The 24,899-nt window shown below is 34.9% G+C and overlaps 2 protein-coding genes across 5 annotated transcripts in view; one reads left to right on the forward strand and one right to left on the reverse strand.

Moving 5' to 3' along the window:
* Positions 1-1,473: 1,473 nt before the first annotated feature.
* On the reverse strand, positions 1,474-2,752 carry lipt1 (lipoyltransferase 1). The gene has a single exon (XM_051114797.1). The coding sequence runs from the start codon at positions 2,594-2,596 to the stop codon at positions 1,475-1,477; it is 1,122 nt and encodes a 373-aa protein (XP_050970754.1). The 5' UTR covers positions 2,597-2,752; the 3' UTR covers position 1,474.
* Positions 2,753-4,897: 2,145 nt separating this feature from the next.
* Positions 4,898-24,899, forward strand: part of pnpla6 (patatin-like phospholipase domain containing 6) — a 36,485-nt gene continuing 16,483 nt past the window's right edge. For 2 of the 4 annotated variants that reach the window (XM_051100556.1, XM_051100674.1), the window contains exons 1-25: positions 4,916-4,967; positions 10,953-11,035; positions 13,929-13,985; positions 15,928-16,015; positions 16,282-16,456; positions 16,535-16,675; positions 16,785-16,944; positions 17,220-17,300; positions 17,932-18,060; positions 18,163-18,243; positions 18,888-19,017; positions 19,149-19,223; positions 19,715-19,818; positions 20,522-20,689; positions 20,804-20,881; positions 20,983-21,188; positions 21,305-21,436; positions 22,745-22,868; positions 22,960-23,149; positions 23,265-23,414; positions 23,492-23,555; positions 23,640-23,808; positions 24,125-24,307; positions 24,411-24,529; positions 24,683-24,839. In XM_051100556.1, the coding sequence (XP_050956513.1) occupies positions 10,991-11,035; positions 13,929-13,985; positions 15,928-16,015; positions 16,282-16,456; positions 16,535-16,675; positions 16,785-16,944; positions 17,220-17,300; positions 17,932-18,060; positions 18,163-18,243; positions 18,888-19,017; positions 19,149-19,223; positions 19,715-19,818; positions 20,522-20,689; positions 20,804-20,881; positions 20,983-21,188; positions 21,305-21,436; positions 22,745-22,868; positions 22,960-23,149; positions 23,265-23,414; positions 23,492-23,555; positions 23,640-23,808; positions 24,125-24,307; positions 24,411-24,529; positions 24,683-24,839 (3,006 nt within the window). In that variant the 5' untranslated portion in view covers positions 4,916-4,967; positions 10,953-10,990. Of the gene's footprint in view, positions 4,968-10,952; positions 11,036-13,928; positions 13,986-15,927; positions 16,016-16,281; positions 16,457-16,534; positions 16,676-16,784; positions 16,945-17,219; positions 17,301-17,931; positions 18,061-18,162; positions 18,244-18,887; positions 19,018-19,148; positions 19,224-19,714; positions 19,819-20,521; positions 20,690-20,803; positions 20,882-20,982; positions 21,189-21,304; positions 21,437-22,744; positions 22,869-22,959; positions 23,150-23,264; positions 23,415-23,491; positions 23,556-23,639; positions 23,809-24,124; positions 24,308-24,410; positions 24,530-24,682; positions 24,840-24,899 lie in introns of all 4 variants that reach the window. The other 2 variants (XM_051100611.1, XM_051100745.1) reach the window with 2 other exon arrangements.

Below are 24,899 nucleotides of genomic sequence, written 5' to 3' on the forward strand. Positions count from 1 at the left end.
TATTAAGAAAAAATATGCAGTTTAATTGCAATTTTGGGATTTTTGTCTTAAATATAATGTCGTTCTTGTGCTAATTTTTAAATTAACCGCACAAACGACAAAGAAAAAGCTATTTTTACAAATATGAGCTCATAGGCCATCCATATGACATACTAGTCCGTGTTAAACTGTGCTTTTTTGTCAGGAAAAGCGCGTCAAGAGTGCTGCGCATGGCAAACATGTTACCAGCTACATATATGACAAAACCATTTAATTCACATAATTTATATTAATTCATATAGATAGATAGATAGATATTAATATGTACATTAATTTAATAGTATAATTAATATATTAATATTAATAATATAACGTATTTCTTAAAATATAATTAATATATTAATATTGATAATATAATGTATTTTCTTAAAATCTAAAATTATATATATGAACACTATTGTAAAATTATAATTAATATATTCATAATATAGCGTATTTCTTAAAATATAAAATTAAATAAAAAACTTTATATATATATATATATATATAAACAATAATATATGAACACACACACACATATATAGGCCAAAAATTTATATAAACATTCATTTAATAATAAAATTAATATATATTTATACGAATATTATAATGCATATATATAAACATTGATTTAATAATATACTTAATATATTAATATTAATAATGTATTTATTAAAATATAAAATTGTGTGTATATATGAACATTGATTTAATAATATATTAATATTAATAATGTATTTCGTAAAATATACAATTATATGTATATATATATGAGAACATAAATGTATTAACTAAAATAGAAAATTATATATATATATATTAACATTAATTTAAAAATATAATTCATATATTAATATTAATAATATAATGTATTTCTTAAAATATAAAATTGTGTATGAACATTCAACAATATAATTAATATATTAATATCAATGTATATAATGTATATATATATATATATAAGAACATAAATGTATTTCTTATATACAACTATATATATATATATATATATATAAACATTAATTTCAAAATATAATACATTAATATTAATAATATAATGTATTTCTTAAAAAATAAAGTTGTGTGTGTATATGTGTGTGTGTATATATATATATATATATATGAGAACATTAATTTCAAAATATAATTAATATATTAATATTAATAATGTATTTCTCAAAACATAAAATCTTATATATTTTATGTCAATTCTATATTTGAAAATATTTGTAAATATTTTGTTATATTTTAAGTCAACATTTGAAGTGGATCAAAACCTTTCATCACAGTTGTTCTAGGATAACTTTGAACATTATTATAGAATTAGTAGCATCTTAGTAGCACATTTGTGTTTTTCATATCAAATCTCTGTATTTGTATGTAAAGTGTGACTTTAAAGACCACTTTAAAGTTTTGAAACAAGTATCACAAAATGTTCATAAGATTTCATTTTTATTTACATTACTGAAACCACAGCAGCACACAATCTATGAATCTTCTCAGCAACATCCTCTGTCATTGAACGAGTTCTCATGAATGCCGCCACCAGCACTGCCGTTTCATTTGGACAGTATTTGCTGCCATTCAAAGTTGATGTAAACTCATTCACCATCTCTGGAGGAAGCCAGCCTTCTGGGATTTCAATAGCACATTGTTCCACAGTACCATTTTTGATGTCCATATCAAACTTAATAGTCACGTCATCCACCACTAAAGATGTGCAAACACTAAATTTTGGAGTTCTGCCATAAATCCACTCCCACGTCTGCAGATCCTGTGCCATCTTATGAATGCCAGGCATGAGAGCTTCATGAGTGGGGTCCACTGTGATGACCGGGCCGTCAAAGCCAAATTCGTTATTGTACTGGGAAGCAATAGCATCCATGATAGTGCTGGAATCAAGAGTGGGATCCACATCCAAAAGGTTTTTGACAGGGGAAGGCACGCTTGGAGTAGCATTGCTTTTGATAACTTCAGAAATGTTACTCTTCAAGACTGTGGACAACACTGAACGGTTAACAGAACATAACAATGTACAATGATGATAAGCAGAGGTTCTGCCTAATTTGGCAGCAGTGCCTGAAATCTTGTAATGGCCATTTAACAAAATATCAAATCTGTCTGTCGCTGCAACATCTAGATTGGGTCTCAGTGCTTTTAATGCCCTAGTAACGACTTTGAGGTTTCTGTGACGGTCGTATTTCTTCTTGGAGGTGAAGAAGGTCATATTGATGTTTCCAAAATCGTGGAAAACCGTCCCACCTCCACTGCGACGTCTCGCTAGCGGGATCCCCAACTGTCTCATCAAGGGCAGGTTACACTCTTGCCAGGGGTTCTGATGCCTTCCTATGACAACCACGGGTGAATTTCTCCATAATAACAACATGCTTCTGTTTTGCAGATCAACGTGATCGTGAATCCAGTCTTCTAAAGCCAGGTTTTCAAATATACCGGTGGACGCAGATTTGAGGATGATACCAGCTTTTCCCACCTCATCGAAGAAGGTTGACAAAGTGCTTTTGAGGCGAACTGATCGAGAGAGGACACATGCCCTGTTTGACAGTCTCAAAATCATCATCGCTGACTTTTAAACTCTCGAAAAGTCTAAGGCACAAATACACCACAAGTTATTAATTTTGTGGTGTGTAAGGAAAACGTTTGGACAATAATGCACATGAAATAACGATCTGCAAAGTTTATGCACGGTCCTTTCCAACATCTGCAGCCGCGGAATATTAACGTTGAACCGGGTCGACAAGATCCGGTTTCCTGTCAAAGCATAATAAAAGTCGTGCATGAAGCAAAATTGAGTGGAATGTTAAATATACGCTTTTTAAAAAAGTGAAAATGTGGGAAAATACGTGAAAATACTGTATAATGTCTTTGTAATTGAGTTGAGTACAAAAATGTACGAGTGGTGGTCTTTTATTTTGACATGTTCTGAAACGTCTTGTTCAACTTGTCTGTCAAATTTGTGCGTTTACATCAAAGAACAGAAAAAGCCTGCTTGAATAGAACAAGTGAAATGCGATTTCTAATTTCGGAGGTATATAATTACAAAAAAAAAAAAAAAAAAACATTTCATCAATGCTCTGCGCACATTTGGTGTCTGTCTTTGAGCAGACGGTACATAAAGATCACCACTAGGTGGTACTAGATAATTCCTAATGCATATGATGTAACGTTAGTTTGACGGCAGTAATGTGATCACTGCAAAATCCATGTTACTTCTCTCCAAGTAGTTAATGATTAAGATTCAGAACGAGATTAGGAAATTACTAAATTTAATCAGCATGAAATCATTTTGACAAATTATGTGCATTTGATCAATTATCTCTTCAGTCCTCGTAAGTTAATATATGACTTATTCAGAGAATTTAATCTTCCCTGAAACGAACTGCTCTTATCTGTGCTCAGTTCCTGGGATAGATCAGTATTAGTGATATGTACCTTAAATTTAGATTTTGCTTTGCTTACGCTTGCTTAAGTCTCGGATGGATACTGGATAGCTACTTTGACCATATTACTTCACAACCATATGTTGACATATTACAACCGCAAGTTATTAGCTAATCATTTTCTTCAAAAGTAGACTTCGTAAGCCATGTACACTACCAGTCAAAAGTTGTTGAGCAGTAAGATATTTAATGTTTTTTATAGAAGTCACTTCTGCTCACCAAGCCTGCATTTATTTGATTCAAAGTTCAGAAAAAAATACATTTTTAAATATTTTTGCTATTTGAAATAACTTATTTTTATTTGAATATATTTTAAAATATTATTTATTCCTTTGATATCTTTTTTAAATTATTATTATTATTTTATTTAAAGTTTTAGAAGTTATATTAACAAACACAAATGCAAAAAAAAGATTAACCAAACATAGGATATACAAAATATACACCCACAGAGAGAGACAAAAATTGCTCTGATTTCAAAGCTGAATTTTTATCCTCATTACTCCAATCACATGATCCTTCAAATTTGCTGTTCAAAATGTATTTTTTTATTAATATTATGTTGAAAATAGCTGAATTGATTTTTTTCAAGTTCATTTGATGAATAGAAAGTTCAGAAGAACAGCATTTAAATTTACATAAATCTTTTGTAACATTATACATTTCTTTATCATCACTTGTGATCAATTTAAAGCATCCTTGCTAAATAAAAGTGATCATTTTTATAATCTCCCCCCTCCCCCAAGCTTTTGAATGGCATGCTGCATAATGTTACAAAAGCTTTTTATTTCAGATAAATCTTTGGACCTTCCTAATTCTCAAAGAATCCTACAAAAATCTACTCAACAGTTTTAAATATTGATGCTGATGATAATAACAACAATAATAATATTATTAATAATATTTTTTTCTTGAACAGCAAATCAGCACATTAGAATGATTTCTGGAGGAAATGAGAAATGATGCTAAAAATTCAGCTTTGATCACTGAAATAAATTCCATTTTAAAATATTTTCAAATAGAAAGCAGTTATTTTAAATAGTAAAAAAATTCACGATATTACTGCTTTTGCTGTATTTTGGATCAAATAAATGCAGGCTTGGTGAGCAGAAGAGACTTCTTTAAAAAAATTAATCTTACTGTTTTGACTGTAGTGTATGGTTTGTATATAATCTAAAAAGTTGCAAATAGGTTAATAAAAATCGTTAATCACTTTTTACATTTTCTTTTCAAGCGTTTCTGCAAAGACTAAAATTATAAAACGTAAGTCATGATTTCATGTCAGATTAATCTAACGTTAAAGACTAAGAACGTGTTGTAAATAGCAATGTGGGAGGGAGTCAGTAAAAGTCAATTTTCTGAAATCTGATTGGCCGGTTTGTCATGCCTGATTGGTTGTTGCACCAAGTGGGCGGAGTCTATGCAGAGCTCTGAGCGGATGTTTCCGGTATGACCATTGCTTGACAGATCAGGACGGACTGTCTCTTTCAGGTATGGTTATCAAACATTATGTACGATTTACTGGTTATCTGGATTTTGTAAGAGAACAGTGTATATTTAGTATTAGTTCACAGTGTGTGTACCGTGAGAGTTTCCCGGTCGAGGTCGCGGATGGTGCGTTGTGTTGATCTGCCGAGGTCACAGCACAGCATCACCGTCAACAGCAGCAGCCCGCCGGCCGGATCACTTTACAGCGCTGAGTGCAGAGAGAAAACATCAAGATCTTATGGCGGAGTCATACTTTTCAATAACAGACAGATATGCGATCAGTTTTTGGTTTAGTTGTCATCCAGGGCTTGTTTACTGACATGATCAGCTGAGACATCCATGTGATGTTGTTTCATTATCCACTGATAACGGGTTTTGCGTTTCATATGACATGGTGATGATGAGCATAAATGATGTTTCATGGATTCTGGCTTCTTGGGTATAGTAGGCTACAGCGGCATGTGGCCTACAGCATGTGATAGTCTTTGGGCAGTGAATGACACAAAGATCTGTATGCTGGACCAGCCTGTATACTGGAGAACCAGGCACTTTTAATGAATAGGATGCAATTTAGTGTTCTGTTAGTGAGCAGAGGTGCTAATTCCATTAGCTGTCCATTTAAATTAGACAAAGTATCAATAAAATTAACATAGCATGAAAAGTAGCTAGTTTTAAAGACACCAAATGTCCGTATCATCTGTTAAAATGGTGGTTTGTGGTCCGTCCTACCATAGAGAGCTTGGCCTTTTTGACTGTATCTGGTAATTAAAATCATATAAAATTGTCACAATTTTCCAATAATGTGCTGAATTTATGTTTAATTAATTGTAGTAAAAATACACTACCAGTTTTTGAACAGTAAGTTTTTTTAAAATGTTTTTAAAGAAGTACAGAAAAAACAGTAACATTTTGAAATATTTTTACTATTTAAAAGAACTGTTTTCTATTTTAATAAATTTGTAATTTATTCCTGTGATCAAAGCTGAATTTTCAGCATCATCAACCCAGTCTTCAGTGTCACATGATCCTTCAGAGAGAGAGAAAAAAAAAAATATATATATATATATGGTGGGAAGAAATTATAGAAATTAATAGTTTTCTTTAGTAGCAAGGATGCTTTAAAAGTGATAATAAAGACATTTATGTTATATTATTATATTATATTATTTTCTGAACTTATCAAAGAAACCTGAAAAATTCTACTCAGCTGTTTTGAACATAATAATAATAATAATGTTTTTTTTGAGCAGCAAATCAGAATATTAGAATGATTTCTGAAGGATCATGTGACTTGAGTAATGATGCCAAAAATTCAGCTGAAATCACATGAATAAATTGCATTTTAAAATATATTCAAATAGAGTTATTTCAAATAATAAAAATATTTCAGAATTTTACTGTTTACACTGTACTTTGGATCAAATAAATGCAGGCTTGGTGATTTTAAAAACATTAAAAATCATAAAATTCAAAAACTTATGACTGGTAGTGTATTTTTAGACTAGTAATTAAATTACAAAAACATGAGTCCTGCTTTTAAGGACACTGCTACATTTTTGTCAGGTCAGTCACTTAACTATGTTAGCCGATGCTAGTGTAAACTAAATTTTTGATGTCATTTCAGCTTATAAAATTTAACAATGCACCAAAATTATTTTTTACAGAGACACCAAAGTCAAAATTAACTTTTTAGTTTAGTCAAAAAACTAAAATAAAATTTGGGTAATTGGGTGACTCAACTCTGTCAACTCTGACCAGTCAAAACACTATCAGAGAAGCACCTATTTTTCAGTCAGTGCTTTTGGACCTCCTTTTTTTGTCACTGTTACTTTTTTTAGGTTGCCAAAGTTGACTGGTAACATTTTTTGCATCTTAAACGGAGAGTTCACCCAAAAAATGAAATTCTGTCATCATTTACTCACCTCTCTTCTTTCATCTGCTAAACATAAAAGAAGATGTTTTGAAGAATGTGAGTAACCAAAGAGTTGCCGGTCCCCATTGACTTCCATTGTATGGAGAAATAATACAATGAAAGTCAATGGGGACCAGAAACTGTTTGGTTACCAACATTCTTTAAAATATCTTCTTTTTGTGTTCAGCAGAAGAAAGAAACTCGTACAAGTTTGGAACAACTTCAGGGTGAGTAAATGATAACAGAATTTTCTTTTTGGGGTGAACTATCCCTTTAAGCACCTCTTTTCACTGACTGTTTATTGGAAAAAGAAAAAAATGTTATTTTACAGAGTTTCAGGCACTATTTTGTACTCTATTCATGGAACAGTCAGCAGTTGTTTCCATCAACGTCGCACTCAAGTTTATGCATGAGTTGCGACATCTGTATGCATCAGATTTGAAATCAAAGATGTTTGAGTGTGTTTAGGTTGTCAGTCACACTGACTGAACGTGTAATCGTGAAGGGCTCTGCATTGCAGCTTCAACGGTTCTTATTGAATCACTGAGTGTTGTATTTGTCAGTTGGGGGCTTTAAAACAAAACTTTGTCTGTAAGTGTGTGGCCGTCTTTTCTTGTTCTCTCATGCTTAAGGGTGCATAGTAAGAGCATTGTTAACCGAGGACAATGGCTATTAGAAGGTGCCCATTAGTGAGTAACGAATACTGGCGTTTCAGCTTTTCTTTCTCTTCCCCCCTGTCATTATTGCCCTGTGGTTTCCATTCCCTCTCTTGTTATTCTATAGCTTGTTTCTGAATGTCAGTTTTTCAATGCTGTCACTGCCTATAATCAATCTGAATGTGATGCAATCACTCGCTACGTCTAAACTGTCTTGGCTTGGCCGTTACATTTCATACACACTCAGATTCAGATGTGGATGAATCTCTTTATGTCTGCTGTGATCTCTGTAATCTAATCCTCTCTCCACCCCCAATGATTGCAGTTGTTGGCCTCTAGATACGGTGATGTCATCAGTGAATGGTTTTAGATGGACTCGTGTTTATTAGGTGTAGGTGGGAGATGTAAGAGAGTATATGTTTTTGTTGAAGTTTGGGCTCTCACACTATAAACACGTTTATGTGCTGAACATGAAGAGCTTGTATTGTTTGATGCTTATGTCAGCAAAATTAGTGTGTGTGTGGTTCAGTGTACATGCAGTCTGCTCGTGCAACGCTGATGTGAAAGGAAAATGAAATTATGGTGGGAAAATCAGAATGAAAATCACTCATGCTGTATAGCATTGTGTGTGTTTTATTGAGTGTCTGTCAGGGATAATGACATCAGTTTGGGAGGGGTTGTGATTGGATAGTTTTCTCTGCTGATTGTGATGCACGACTGACCTGTTTTAAGCAATGTTTACATTAACATTACTAGTATGAAAACAGTATTTACATATTCTCTGCCAAATGCAATGAATCATTTCTGACAGCAAACGTTTTTAAATTCTGGCTGTACTTGTTTGAGTGTAATTGAATGGTAGACGTTAAGGGACTGAATGTTATAGTAAAAAGTTAAAGTGAAGTGAGTATTATTATGATAGTATTTAGAAAATACTCTTATATTGGTTAAAATGTAATAAAATGTCAGTGTTATTTTGGTATTATTTATAGAACTGTTATAGTATGTATAGCTTTTGTTTTTATGTTTTCAGTTTTCTTCCCTCAGTTTTTTTTGGGGTGGGGGAGGATTTTTATGCCTTTATTCAGACAGGACAGTAGAGTGCAGACAGGAAGGCAATGGGAGAGAGAGGGGAGTGGAACCACGAAGGTGGGATTCGAACTCGGGTCACCGCAAGCCCAGTTGAGCTGTATGCCAGTGCACTATCCACGAGGCTGTTGGCACCAACTCAGTTTTCTTTTTAATTTTAATTTAAGGTTTAGTAATTTTAAGTACTTTTTCTGTTTCGCTTTATTTTTTTGATTAATTTTTAGTTTTAGTATTTTTAATACTTCAACTTAAAAATATTTCATACTAAGGCAACATTTCTGGTTATTTTAGTATTACAGCATTTTATTTGTACATTTTCAGTTTTTAATTTCAATTTCAGTTTAAGTTTTAGTAGCTGTTTAATTGTGTTCAGCTGCGCTTTTTCGTTCATTTTTAGTTTTAGTAATTTATGTACTTAAACTTTTATTTAAGTTTAGTTGCCAGGGTAGCATTTTTATCTTTTATTTAAGATTCTTAAGTTTAAGTGTTTCATCCTGTATTTATTTATATTTCATATTCAAGTGGCAATATTGAATTCCAGGGGCATTTTTTACATTTGTGAGGGCAATTTTTATAATAAGCTTATTATTATAAAAAGCATATGTTGTCTTTAATGTCAAATATTTAAATTTACCAAATTTAATCAATATTTTAAACTGTTGTCAATAACATTAGACTGCTTAAAATTGTATCTAAATTATACATGTAAAAAACAGGAGCTCATAGGACTGCCTGCAACATTATTACAAAAATCATTATTGTAGATTACTGCTCTTTACATATGTTTTTGTTGTCATGACAAAAATGTTTTGTGTCAAACATGTCAGTCCATGATGTTAGTCAAGTCTAGCACAAATCATGCAAAAACTCCCATTATAATCACTGAAACCACAAAATTAATCTTTTATTTACATCGTATCTGCACTGTTGTTTATGATGAGGGAAATCAAATATGCACTCATCAGCAGCTCTGGCGTTTTTCAGTGCTGACTAATCTAAGCGTCTCTGATTGGCCAATGCGTTCCTAAGTTCAACAGAAATGCATTTGATTGGTTATAAGGCTCAACGCTGCACAAAATACACATAAAAGGAATCTGATCAGTGTGAGTGAATCTGAATGTACAAATTGCATTCTATACTGTTATTACTATATTGTTAGGGCCATATGATTTCCGAGATGTGGAAAACATGGACGGAATCATGGAATCTAGTCTTAAAAAAAAACGGAATTTACTGAATAACGTGGAATGTCACAGAATTTGTCAAAGTTTGAATGAATTAATCAAAAGAAGGTCAATACACTTAAACCAAACTGCAATATGGACTAGTATCTGTAAATATTATGCAGCAAAAATACCATTTAAATGTGAATCCTGTGTGTCTCTGTTTTAATTAATGGAGCAGACGAGCGGTTTTGTTTACTACACACACTGAAGCGCGCGTGACGCTCTCTGTAATTTCAGCGTCTGTCGTCTCACTAAATAAGGGACATAAATACATGAACAATATCTGCTGAGAGTCACTTCATGAGCATTTGACAGTTTTTCATTTTAGGAAAACTAGCGTTATATCATATACACACAGAAATGTAAAAGTAGACACGGCAACCAGTCAAAATAAAAGTCCAGTTTAACTTGAAGACATTGTGCCAGATATATATGTTACTACTATTATTACTACTACTAAAATTATTAGTAGACATTATTTTTTAGGGTATGATCACACAACATTTGTTTGCCAAAAGAAAAGTTCGCTTAATTTTCAGTAATTAAAAGATAAATGAAATTAATGTTTTATGGGTGAAAAAACCTTTCATAAGGCTCTTTTAAGAATAAATTTGAATAAATTAAGTATGCATTCACATAATTAGACGTGCTAAAACACAGAATTTGATAACAATAAAACATAAGGTGAGAAAAAATAAAACATAGGCCCCTAAACATGTCATTTTTGTTAAACCTTTATTAAATTGACGTGAAATTGTATAAGTTTCATGATTTTAATTAATTAGACACGCTCTTTGATTAATACAGTTTCATTTAACCATTAAAAAGGAGTTGAGAAAAATTAAAACAGAATTTGGAAAAAAATAAAGCGGATTTCATAGGGCCCTACATTGTGTATTTTAGCATGGCTGAAAAGCTGTATTGTTCAATGTAGTACCAATTTCTTTTTTTTTTTATTAAAAAAATTTATTCAGCTGATCCCTGTAATGTGCATGGACTTGAACTGGATATGTTCATAGCAAGCTTTAGCGATTCTTATTGAATGTGTGTGTGATGCTGATCTATGCATGTTGCATGAAGCTTGATGTCTTGCTGTGTGTTGCAGTGGCTGTTTTTGATGGCCCAGCTATGCACTGAGGTAGAATGGGACAGAGCACATCGGGCCCAGAGTCCCCAGAACCTCCACAGGTGAGCAGCAACACCCTTAACACGCTTACCTTACCTTTCATCTAATTTTGAGTTAAAATTACCCAATTTACCTTTGTAAACCACTGGTTAATGTCCTAATTTGCATATTCACACAGTTAGTACAGCAAGTTGTCTGTTTAGATAACAGTTTGATTTTAAAATCTGCTTTAAATCAGTTGTCTACTAAGTGCATGAATATTTTTTGAGGCATTTTATGAATGCTTGACTGTTGTACTACTATAAAACATTTCTCAGTCCTGAGTTAAAATAGACATTAACCCATAGATAAGTATAATGTGAAAATCCCTGAAGTTTTGGACTGCAGCTGCACTGCTTTCCCATCATGCACCTTGCACCTCATTTATGTTCCTTTAGAATCCCCACCCCTGTTTTCACCAATCTGTTATTTAGTCAATATCGGCAGCTGTTCACTTTTGTTTTACCACCTGCTTTTACGAATCATCTTTGTGTAGGTCATTGACAGCTGTGTTTTGTAGCCGGGCAGATTGTCTGCAGCTAATCTAATTATATGACTTGTTTAGAAAGGTTTGTTGGTGTGAAATCTGTTTTTTAATCTGTCATGGTGGGCAAAGTCTAAAGTGGCCGAGGGAGCTCAACGCGCAGCAACTTAAGAAGACACATGCAAAAAGAAAAAACGACAAGGAATTAAAAAAAACATCTTCATCAGTTTGACAACACAGGCGTTGCAAATCCTCGCAACGCAAACACAAATACGGAAACGTGCTGCAAATTCTCACAACACAACCAAACACAGAAACGCGCGGCAAACACAAACGCGCTGCAAATAGCACGGACCACAACGGAAATGTTTCAGGGGGACCTCAAAAAGTGACGAACCCAGCTGGGACCTGATTATTATTATTATTATTATTTTTTTTGTTTTTATTCAGTTTCATCATTGAAACAAACAAAAAAAAAACAAGGCAACACTGCACATTTCAAATTGCAAATTCAACTGTGGCTCTCTCGGCCACCGCAAAAGTCAGAGTTTAGAACATGCGACTAGATGCCTTGGTGTAGTCTTGCAGAATTGCACAAATTCATATCTCTGTGCAAAGGTTACAAATCGCGAGGGTACATTTGCTTACGACACGTGAATGTTGGACTGTCCCTGTATTTTTCAGCCTATAAACAGTTTGCACTCTGAATTCATACAAAATTATGTTGTGATAAAGTCAGAGGATGTGTCAACATTCACATGCTTATCTGGTTTCCACCAGATGCTGGTGATAAAACCTGCCACTTCTGTTTTCAAGTACTTCTTCATTTCCAAGAATGCTGCACTCAGATGCATACTCATTTAAGTTCATTTAAATAACTCTCATAAAAAATAAAAAAAAAAGCATTACAATCTTAATCATTACAAAGCAAAAAATTATTTTACTGCTCAGTATTTTTGATTGTTTACAGTACAAATATCTACACATTTTTAAATTGGGATTTACTTAAAAAGCTAAATTATTCTTGTAAAATTAAAAAAAAAAATTAAGTTTAAAATCTGTGGCATTGGGTAAAGTGGTAAATGGGATAACTACCTTACTGGCAGATACCTGCTATTTTTAAGAATAAAATCCTTTTTTTCAAAAACAAAACAAAACAAAATATCTTATGCAAAAGTATTGTGTTTAAAAGATGTTGAGGTATTTTAGTAAAAAAAAAAAAAAGACAAAAATGCTTTTAGAAAATAACTGTTGCCTTTCCTTTTTTTATTTTTTGTCTTGTTTTGCAATAAAAACTTTAACATCCCTAAACAAGAAAATTTACTGGAGAAGCACGCCTGCATGAGATAGTAAGACTGGTTTTCAGAGAATATTTATTACATTAAGTTCAATTAAATTAATTTAAATTGAGTTAAGTTTATTAAATTAAGTTAAAGGAGAAGTTCACTTCCAGAATGAAAATTCCCTGATGATTTACTCACAGCCATGTCATCCAAGATATTCGTGTCTTTCTTTCTTCAGTTTTTGAGGAAAACATTGCTGGATTTTTCTAGTGGACTTCAATGGGAGCCAATGGGTTGAAGGTCCAAATTGCAGTTTCAGTGCAGCTTCGAAGGGCTCTGCACGATCCCAGCTGAGGAATAAGGGTCTTATCTAGTGAAATGATCTGTCATTTTCTAAGAAAAATACAAATTTATATACTTTTTAACCACAACTGCTCATATTGCACTAGCTTCACTTCACGCATTACGCAATCACACACATGAGACGTAGGCGGAAGTACCAACCCAAACTTTTTTGCGACTGAAAAAAGAAAGACATGAACACCTTGGACTAATTCCTTCTGAAAGTGAACTTCTGAAAGTGAACTTCTCCTTTAAGTCAAGATAAACTGGCTTAAAGGCTAGTTCACCCAAAAATAAAAATTCTGTCGTCTTTTACTCATCCTCAAGTTGTTCCAAACCTAAATATTTTACAGGAAAGAAAAATATTTTTTCAGTGCATTTATTACATCTGCGTAAGCTTTATAACTGATTCTCCACTTAATGCACTAAGCTACTGTAGAAACAGTTCTGTTGTTCACTTTGAATACACTATGGGCCTTGTTAACAATGCTTTACTGAAAATAAATGAGCTGAGAAAGAGAAGTAAGGAATGAGTGAGTAGGAGAGATAGAGTAGGAATGCTTGTAGGAATGACGGCAGAAGTGGAGAGGAAAGGTTCACATTATTTTGGGACAGAAAAAATGGTTGTATTCCAGTAACAAATGTGTTTATCTTTTGCATATTTCCCTTCCTGTCCTTCACCTTTTCATTATCTCTCAATTCATGAGCCAGATCTATAGCTAGTCTTTTTTTCCTCATGTTCTCATTTTTAACCCCAGCTTAGCGTTCTCATTAAAAAGCTGTAATAACATCCTGTGTATTTTCCAGCAGGACAGATTTGGAAACATCAAGAGTTTAGTGGAGGATCAGCTGCAGACCAGCATGGTCAGTAAACACTCATTCAACACTGTTATACTAAGTCATAGCCTTTGCAGAATTTTGCAAATATTTAAAAGTCTGTGTAAAGCAATTTTAAACATGAGTTTGTCACACCACAGTAAAATATAAGTTAACAAAATCTTGAAAAAATAAGCAGTATTCTCTGCTCTCATATATATATATACGTCTATGTTTGCGCAAATAATTTGTGATCCAGCTTCACTTACAGCAGAAGTGAGTATAAGGGTTTTTTTTATGAATCTTTGTGATCGCCTTTGCTAATAATGTGCTAGTTAGCAAGTTTAGCGGCTAGACGCGGCTAAAGTAAACAGGCTCGTCACTCCACAGAGAGAAGAGAGGGGCGGGGCAAGCAGAGCTCATTTGCATTTAAAGCAGCCTCGACCAGAGTAGGAAGATTTTTGCAGAGCTGATTTTGGCAAGGTAAAAAGGGTGTTGTTTTACACAACCATTGAGAATTTTTAACCAAAGTATATTATAGACTTTTCCTTAAGACCCTAAAGAATCATATCAACATAACAACTCTCATAAAATGTTTTACGACATTTTTGATTTTAAAATGTAATGACGCAAAAGGGAATTCAGTTCGGTCCTGAGTGTTCTGAGCACCTTTCATACAGTGCACGAGTACTCTTTTCGCACATCATGAATGGAGAAATAACACAAAATGATGTAGTATTGTCCATTTTGATGAGTATTCATGTAAACACACTCGGATATGTCTTGGGTGAACGTGAACAGTTGGGAGAATATCGGACGTGTATCAGCGACAGCAGCTTAATTTGTTTGCTATTGTCTGTGGCATTAATGTTCAATCAAGCAACAAAAGAAAGACAGAAAATCAATCACTGCTCTTGACTGAATCACTCAGTAGCCGTAATACAGATTAAACTAAATTTATTTATAGAAATAAATGTGTCTGCATGAAAGAATGAAGAATGTAGTAAACAAGTTGTGATAAAGAATGCATAATTAGCCTATATAACCATTGGTATTTCATTGAAAAGAAGACCATATTCTTGTTTCTTTATGAGAAGTGGTTTCATTTAAATTCAATATAAAGGCATGTTGTGTGTCACAGCAGTCAAATCTGTGTCTGTCATGACAAAACCTTAATATCAAACCTATACAATAAGTTTGGTCATTGTAGAGAAATGCTTTATAAATGCATTACACTGTAACTAAACCCATTTGATTTTAGCTGACTAAATCTACTGTAGATTTAGTTGACTAAAATCTTATATTTAGTCAACTAAAACTAAAAACAATTCAGATGACTAAAATATGACTAAAACTAAATGGCATTTTAGTTAGAAGACTATGACTAAAACTAAATCAAAATTTGCTGTCAAAATGAACACTGGTGTTTAGAAACAATTCTCTGAATTGTCTTTACACAGACTTTAATTTTTTTTCACTGTGAATTAGCAATAAACACGGTATTTGGGATATTTTTCAGAAACATTAGGTGATACTAATTAATTTCAATGTCTGACACGTCACTTAATTTAGTGCGTCGCGTAATTTAGACATTTGTATACAGTAATGCTGTGAAAAATATTACTACAATTTAAAAATAACTTTTCTATTTGAATACATTTTAAAATGTAATTTATTCCTGTGTGAAAAGCTGCATTTTCAGCATCATTACTCCAGTCTTCAGTGTCACATGATGCTTCAAAAATACCCTTCAAAATCATCCTTTACTGTTTAAAAAAAAATTACATCCCAAAATTTTGAATGGTAGTGTAAATATTAAATAAAACTTTTAATTTTAAGTCATTATTTATTTTTAGTTTAAAAATTAAATGTTGCCATTTTTTTTAATTCCATGACATGATACATGTACTTACTCAAACTCATACTCAAACTTAAAGAAACTGATACAATCTTTTTTTTTCTCTTGACCTCATTTTTTGTTTCTGTACAGGTGGTGGGAATTGTAATCGGCGCTGGAGTCGTCATCGTTCTCATCGCTGTCCTCATATTTTTTGTCCTGCGCAGGATGCAGCTCCGCAGTTAGTTCTCAAAAAAAAAAACTTTTATGTCAAATGAATATTTCGCACATTACTTTTTCTTGGCTTTATGAAACAATCAAGTAATCTAATAGCAATAAAGTGCTGCTAATACTGTGTTCTCCTCAGACTTTAGAGAACATTTTATGAACACAGGACATTGTATATTTTAATTTTTTAGAATTGGTCTTAAAAAGTCTTAAATTTACATTAATAACTTGTAGAAACTCTTATTTATTTGTATATATATTTGTTTGGTTTTCTCTCAGAACTTGAAGCTCAGGAAGCCCCGAAGTATCGTTTTCGTAAAAGAGACAAAGTCTTGTTTTATGGGAGGAAGATTATGAGAAAGGTGTCTCAATCCACCTCTTCGTTAGTGGGCTCCACTTCTTCCTCCAGGCCCCGCCTCAAAAAGAAACAGAAGATGCTAAACATAGCCAAAAAGTAAGTTTCTGTAGTACCATTATTTAGTCATTTTCATTGGGTCAGATGATTAGATACAACAGCATATCTGTTTCTCAGGATCCTGCGCTTTAAGAAGGAAGTGCCCACTCTGCAGATGAAGGAACCTCCTCCGTCAGTGCTGGAGGCAGATCTCACAGAGTTTGACGTGGCCAATTCTCACCTGCCATCTGAGGTGCTCTACATGCTCAAGAACGTGCGGTACGCTCCCATTATATCTGAATTTATTCACACTGAGTGAAATTAAAGAGGTTACGGACACAAAATACGATATGTAATATATGTATTTGGTCTGGTGTGTCTCCTGCAGTGTGTTGGGTCACTTTGAGAAGCCGTTGTTTCTGGAGCTGTGTAAGCACATGGTGTTTCTGCAGTTCCAGCAGGGTGAATATGTCTTTAGACCTGGTCAGCCTGATAGCAGCATATATGTGGTACAGGATGGCAAGCTGGAGTTGTGTCTTACTGCACTGGTGAGTGTGTGAATGCACTGTTGTGGTAGTTGTTTTAGCGCCATTGCGATACTATTATAGATTTTATTCATTTTAGTAATGAATAGTTAAACAAAATAGTTTCTGTTTAGTAAACAAAAATGAGAAATGCTTCCAGGGCAAGTGCCAGAATTTTTTCCTAATGTTTATTCTATTTTATTTAGTATTTATTTTGTTTGAAGCAACATTTATTTTTAGTATTACTATTTTTAACGGTGTCAGTTTTATTAACCATGGACTCTTCTCTCTGTCATAAGGATGGAAAGGATGGGGTGGTCAAAGAGGTTTACCCTGGAGACAGTGTTCACAGTCTGCTAAGCATCCTTGACGTCATCACAGTGAGTCACACCCACAATTCAGCACAGGAAATCTAAATATGTGACCCTGGATCACAAAATCAGTCATAAGTGTCAGTTTTTCAGAATTGAGGTTTAAACATCTTCTGAAAGCTGAATAAATAAGCTTTTGGGATAGGACAATATTGGGCTGAGATACAACTATTTGAAAATCTGAGGGTGCAAAAAAATCAAAATATTGAGAAAATCACCTTTAAATTTGTCCAAATGAAGTTCTTAGCAATGCATATTACTAATTAAAAATGAAGTTTTTATATATTTATGTTAGGAAATTTACAAAATATCTTCATGGAACATGATCTTAACTTAATGTCCTAATTATTTCTGGCATAAAAGAAAAATTGATCATTTTGACCCATCCAATGTATTTTTGGCTATTGCTACAAATATACCCATGCTGCTTAAGATCGGTTTTGTGATCCAGGGTCACATATATTGTAAAATGTTACACAACCTTTCCTGTTCTCATTCCTTCCACTTTTTCTTGCATTTCCCTTTCTCTTAGAAATTGCTACAGTAGCAATTTTTGTAAAAATGCTCATAGGAAATTACATAATCTGGATATTATGCATAATTCACGGGTGAAAGTGGTTTGGATGTTTGTGTATTTCAGGGACACCAGAGACCATATAAAACTGTCTCAGCAAGAGCGGCAGAAGTGTCCACTGTCCTCAGACTGCCTGTCGATGCCTTTCTGTCCATCTTTGAGAAATACCCAGAGAGCCTTGTGCGGGTGGTTCAGGTCTGGAACTTTTTTTGGAAAATTGCTCAGCAGATTCCATTGCTGTCTGCAAGGACACTGCACATAATTGACAATATTTTTCCTGTTGTGTCCTCTCTGCAGATCATCATGGTCCGTCTTCAAAGAGTGACTGTTCTGGCCCTGCACAACTACCTGGGGCTGACCAACGAACTCTTCAGCCATGTGAGTGAACGCACTTCTTCACTCCATGTACACACTCTTTCTTTGTTATGACTGGTTGCTTGCACACAAAACTGGTAAATATTTTATACTATCCAAAATACAGTTGAAGTAAAAGAAAATGAATTTTTATACCAAAATAAGAGGGATCATACAAAATGCATGTTATTTATTATTTAGTACTGACCTGAATAAGATATTTCACACAAAAGGTGTTTACATATATAGTCCAGAAGAGAAAATAATAGTTGCATTTATAAAAATGACACTATTCAAAAGTTTACATACACTTGATTCTTAATACTGTGTTGTTACCTGTGTTTTTTTGTGTTTAGTGATAGTTGTTCATGAGTCTCTTGTTTGTCTTGACCCAGTTAAACTGCCCATTTTTCTTCAGAAAAATCCTTCAGGTCCCACAAATTATTTGTTTTTTTTTGTGTATTTGAACCCTTTCCAACAATGACTGTATGATTTTGAGATCCATATTTTCACACTGAGGGCAACTGAGGGACTCATATGCAACTATTACAGAAGGTTCAAATGCTCACTAATAGTTGCATATGAGTCCCATTTTGCAGATTCTGCGAGGTGTATGTAAACTTTTGACAACTGTATTTACTATTTCCTTCCTGTCAATCTTCCCCTAGGACATGCAACCCCGTCCCTCTCCTGCCTCTCCTCATCCAACACGCTCCAGTCCCATACGACACAGCAAACGCTTTGGCAGTCTCACCGTTCCTGATAAACATCGTGAGGCCGCTGTCCAAAATGCTACTGGTGAGGCATAATATCATTATATCTGTTTATTTACTATAGATGCCTCTAGTTCTTGGTGCTGAGAGATGTGAAACCTTTAGATTTTTGCTTAACAGTAAGTGTTGATATATGATGATGCACCCTGTCTGCAGGTGGTGATCATGGAAAGGAGGGTGGCGCAACACCGACCCTCAGCAGGACCATATCCATGCCTGTCGACATTGCGGGTAAGATGCATATATCTTGACTGGATTTACACTACCATTCAAATGATTAAAGAGTAATCCCAAAAAAAAATAAATCACCATTTCCATAAAAAGCTGCACAGCTGTTTTCAACATTGATGATAATAAGAAATGTTTCTGACGGACAACTGGTGTAATAGCTTGTGAAAATTCCAAAGAAAATTCTAAAATATTAAAATAGAAAACAGTTATTTTAAATTGTAATAATATTCCACAATATTACAGTTGTTGTTGTTTTTTAAATCAAAGAAATGCAGCCTTAAAAACTACAGAAATAATACAGACCCCAAACTTTAGAAAGGTAGTGTACATTATAGAATGTATAAAATATAATATACATAATATTACAGAATGTATGCAGTTACAATGTGTATATAGAACAATTTCTACATGTATAGAAATGTATGACGTATCATGCTTACGTTGGTGTCATGCTGTGATGTTATTGCTGATCTTACATGTGTGTTATATAGGAATTCAGAAGAGCCTGCGTTCAGATTTCGACATGGCTTATGAGAGAGGCCGTATCTCTGTATCTGCTGAGGATGGAGCTCCCATTCCACCTGCTTTCACACGAGTGAGTTTTTTTTTACACTCATTTTAACACATTTCACATATTAACATATTTTGTATTACAGTAATGAGTCTAATGAGAATAAATATGAAAGAGATAGTTCACACAAAAATGAAAATTCTGTCATTAATTACTCACCCTCATATCATCCCAAACCCGTTAGACCTTCGTTCATCTTCAGCAACGCAACTGACACATTCAAGGCCCAGAAAGGAAGTAAGCACATTGTTAAAATAATCCATGTGACATCAGTGATTCAACCTTAATGTTATGAAGCTACAAGAATATTTTTTGTGTGCAAAGAAAAAAAAAATATAACAACTTTATTCAACAGTTTCTTCTCTTCTGTGTCTCCACTGTGCACAAGCGGTATTCTCGTAGCTTCATAAAATTAATGGTGAACCACTGGTGAGTCACATGGACTATTGTAACAATGTCCTTACTACCTTTTTGGGTCTTGAACGGTAGTACTGTTGCTGTCTATGCAAGGTCAAAAAGCTCTCAGATTTGTGTTCTGAAGATGAAAAAAGTCTTACGGATTTGGAACAACATGAGGGTGAGTAATTAATGACAGAAATTTCATTTTTGAGTGAACTATCCCTTTAAGAATTACAAGAAAAGACCTTCTGGTTTTACACTAAAATATGACCCACACAATAAGTTTTGAAACACCTTAAAGACATCATGCTCGTTTTCTGTGACACAGGAGCAGCGGGAGAGGAAGGTGACGGTGGATGAGATTCCTTCAAGTGTATATTTGTATCCTGAGGAGGAGTCAGGCATGGACAACATTTTTTGTCCATTTCAAGGACGACCTAACGCTACACTGTTCGAGGAGGCCCAGAAAGACATTCTCAAACTCATGAAGATTGAGGTATCTTTTTGTGTTTGTGTAGTACAGTTCATTGTCAAAGTTCTTTGATTTCTGGTGGTCACACCTGTCTCTCTGCGTGATACTCTTTCCTCATATGCCCTCTTTCATCATCAGGACCCTGCCCTGCTGAACGGGAGGGTGACGTTTCATCACGCTAAAGCTGGATCTGTGTTAGCCAGACAGGGAGACCAGGTGCTCATCCTGACTAATCTCCTTCCCTTTGCCCAATTCAGTAGGCAAACTTTAGATTGTAAAAAAACAAATATTGTAATACCCTTCTTCTTTTTCTGTAGGATGTGAGTCTGCATTTTGTCCTGTCTGGCTGTCTTCACGTATATCAGAAGATGATTGACAAGCAGGAAGCCGTGTGTTTGTTCGTGACCCAACCGGGTGAGATGGTAGGTCAGCTGGCTGTTCTCACAGGAGAGCCGCTCATCTTTACCATCAAAGCTGAGCGTGATTGTACCTACCTCAAGATCTCCAAATCTGACTTCTATGAGTGAGTGTTTTCATACAGTCCTGCAGCTGATTGCAAATCTCACAGAAATACAAAGAACAAATCTGCATTTGCAGATACCGGAGTAATATTGTCTGTGTTTGTGCTGCCCTCTGTAGGATCATGCGTGAGCAACCAAGCGTAGTTCTCAGTGCAGCTCACACTGTGGCTATCCGCATGTCCCCGTTTGTACGGCAGATGGATTTTGCCATTGACTGGATGGCTGTTGAAGCTGGACGGGCCCTGTACAGGTACCACAACTCTGTCTCATAAATAGTTTTTTCCTTATGTAATTAAAAAAGTATTCAGGTATAGAATATACAATGTTGTTGAAAAAGGTGCAAATTTTAACAAATTTTCTAAACAAGTCTCTCATGCTCACCGAGGCTGCATTTGTTTGATAAAAATACAATAAAACAGCAATATTATTACAATTTATACATTTAAAATACACATTTCTTTTTAAATATATTTAAAAATGTAATTTATTCCTGTGATAGCAAAGCTGAATTTTCAGCAGCCACTACTTCAGTCTTAAGTATGCATGATCCTTCAGAAATCATTCTAATATGCTGATTGGCTTATCAGTGTTGAAAACAATTGTGCTACTCAGTATTTTTCTGTATCCATGACATGTTTTGTCGGGAATCTTAGAACAGTAATTATTACATTAGAAGTCTTTTGTAACAATGTAAAAATATTTCCTGTCATCAATTAAATTCATCCTTTCTGAGTAAAGATATGTATTTCACCAAACATGTTCAGTCAGTATGCAAATAATTAGGCCTGGCCTTGACTAAAGATTTTTCTGGTCGACTAGTAGTCGTTCATTATAATTAGTTGACTATTAGTCGCATGTTTCTTAATATAATCATAAAAATGAGCCTTTAATTGCCTACATAGCCTAATAATTAGGCATTAAACGTGCCACAGTGCAGAAGAAGATATAATAATTATGATTGTGTCAGGGAAAGACAGCAAGGAGGTTGCATTAACATTTTAATGATTTATTGATAAACTAGTGCATTCTTTGTTTTCAGACAAAGTGTGTGTGCACATTTCATATGGATTACATAATCTGACAATATTTGTTTTCTATTTGAATTGGTTCATTTAAAAGTAGACATTTCGCTCTCTATAGATATATTTTTTCTGAAATGTAAGTATACACAGAGTTTTGGAGTTTTGCGCTCAAGTTCACAAAGAGCAAGAAAGCGTATCCTGGTTGCTTTAATTATTTTACAAAAGCACGTTTTGTTGTTAGTCTGAGTGCACACAAATAAACAGAGTCTTAACTCTAATCTGTATGACCAAAAATGACAGAGTATTTTAAGAGATTGGATGTCCTGTCTGATGTATGTTACCACATAGACAAGCTGTTAACGATCTGTCCGTCATGGACTGCGTGACTCCACCACTTCCTGTGGATTTTTTTTCTGCGACTAAGAGACTAATAAAATTTTGGTCAACCAAGCCTCTTCTCGTTGACTAACAGTTCGTTGACTATTGGGGGCAGCCCAACAAATAATTAATCACATTGAATTTGTCGTGGTCCATAGGCAAGATGATCAGTCCGACTGTACCTATATTGTGCTGAATGGACGTCTGCGTTCTGTTATCCGAAAAGCGAATGGGAAGAAGGAGCTGGTTGGAGAGTATGGACGAGGAGATCTCATTGGAGTTGTGAGTCTGAATCTCTGGAATGAAGGTTAAAGGGTCTAATCTAATCAAAGCTGAATTTAGGATTGCTAAAATATGTCTCTCTTTCTCTCAGGTGGAGGCTTTGACTCGGCAGCCTCGTGCCACCACAGTCCATGCAGTCAGAGACACTGAGCTGGTGAAGCTTCCAGAAGGAACACTCAACAACATTAAGAGAAGATACCCGCAGGTGGTGACACGCTTGATCCATCTGCTCGGGCAGAAGATTTTAGGGAACCTCCAACAGCCCCGTGGACCTTTCTCAAGTATGCCCAAAAACCAAACATTAATCATTCACATCGCATTTAATGCTTCAGTGAAGTTCAAACATCATCTTAGAAACAAAGTGGTAAGATCTCACTTCTTCTCTACTTTTTCTAGGCTCTGCCCTGGGTCTGCCAAGCATGGCGTCAAGTCCAGACGTCACTAACCCAGCCAGTAATCTCTCCACTGTGGCCGTGCTTCCTGTTTGTGATGATGTGCCAATCAATGCCTTCAATTTGGAGCTCAGCCATGCTCTCAGCGCCATAGGTACACTTAAGCACTAATTGATATTTGAAGCCCAAGATCTAGATGCATTATCTAACACACTTTCATTCTTCAATTAGGACCAACTCTGCTGCTAACCAGTGACATCATCAGAGAAAGACTTGGCGCTTCTGCTTTGGACAGGTGTATATATGACATCAAAACAACAATATGTATTTATCCCACTGATTTTTTTAAATGTAATCTGAAGTGCTTGTGTTTTGGTAGTATTCATGAATACAGGTTATCAGGTTGGTTGGCTCAGCAGGAGGACATTAATCGTATAGTGCTGTATCAGACGGACAGCGGTATGACCCCATGGACTCAACGCTGCATCCGACAAGCTGACTGTATCCTCATTGTTGGTCTTGGAGACCAGGAACCTGCACTTGGAGAGGTACTTGTTTGAGTCTAGTGTTGTTTCTCTCTACATTTATGGGAATGTGTGGGGTGGAGTAGTGGTTGAAGATCAGAGCTGGTAACCAAAATGTTGTAGGCTGAAACCTACAACAACCTATCAGATCAGATCAAATTTTTCTGAATTTGCTAAAATCATTATTGAAACGATTTAAGAACTTATAAATCCTGTGTGCAAAGATTCACACCCCTAGCAGTTTGAATAACTTCATACGGAGCTTATCCAATGAGAATTCAGATTCAAACTTAATAGTAAAAGGATCTGTTGTGATTCTCCTATCTTCTTACCTTCTTAGTTGGAGCAGATGTTGGAAAACACAGCGGTTCGGGCCTTGAAGCAGTTAGTTCTGTTGCATCGTGAGGATGGGCCGGGCCCGTCGAGAACCGTTGAATGGCTCAACATGCGAAGCTGGTGCTCTGGACACCTTCACCTAAAGTGCCCCCGTAGAGTTTTCTCACGAAGAAGCCCTTCCAAACTGGTAAAAACAAAAACAAAACATTTTTAGCTTTCTGATGATTTAGAGAACAAAGATTGTTAGTAACCCTTGTGTTTGATATGGATGTGGTTGTTGCCTTAAACAGCGAGAGGTATATGAAAAGGTTTTCGAGAAGACTGCAGACAGACACAGTGATTTCTCACGATTGGCCAGAGTACTCACAGGAAACAGCATCGCCCTTGTGTTGGGCGGAGGCGGAGCCAGGTAAGTGACTTCCAGCAGTCGCTATACCCGAGATAGTCTTATTATTGGGAGATAAATATATCCGCAGATGTACCTTTGGTCTTAGCATTACACATGACAAAATTAATGACCCTGGTTTTTGTAACGTTAATAGTAAACGTTTCAATTTTGCAGGGGTTGCTCTCATGTTGGTGTAATCAAAGCCATGGAGGACGCAGGAATTCCCATCGACATAGTGGGAGGAACGTCCATTGGTTCATTCATTGGTGCTCTGTATGCAGAGGAAAGAAGTGCTGTTCGGGTCAAGCAGAGGGCGAGAGAGTGGTCCAAGGTAATGCAACTTTATCCGTTAAAGGGTTAGTTCATCCAAAAATAAAAATCTCTTCCAAGT

The sequence above is a fragment of the Labeo rohita genome, chromosome 1 (genome assembly GCF_022985175.1).
Source record: "Labeo rohita strain BAU-BD-2019 chromosome 1, IGBB_LRoh.1.0, whole genome shotgun sequence".
Classification (NCBI taxonomy): Eukaryota; Metazoa; Chordata; class Actinopteri; order Cypriniformes; family Cyprinidae; genus Labeo; species Labeo rohita.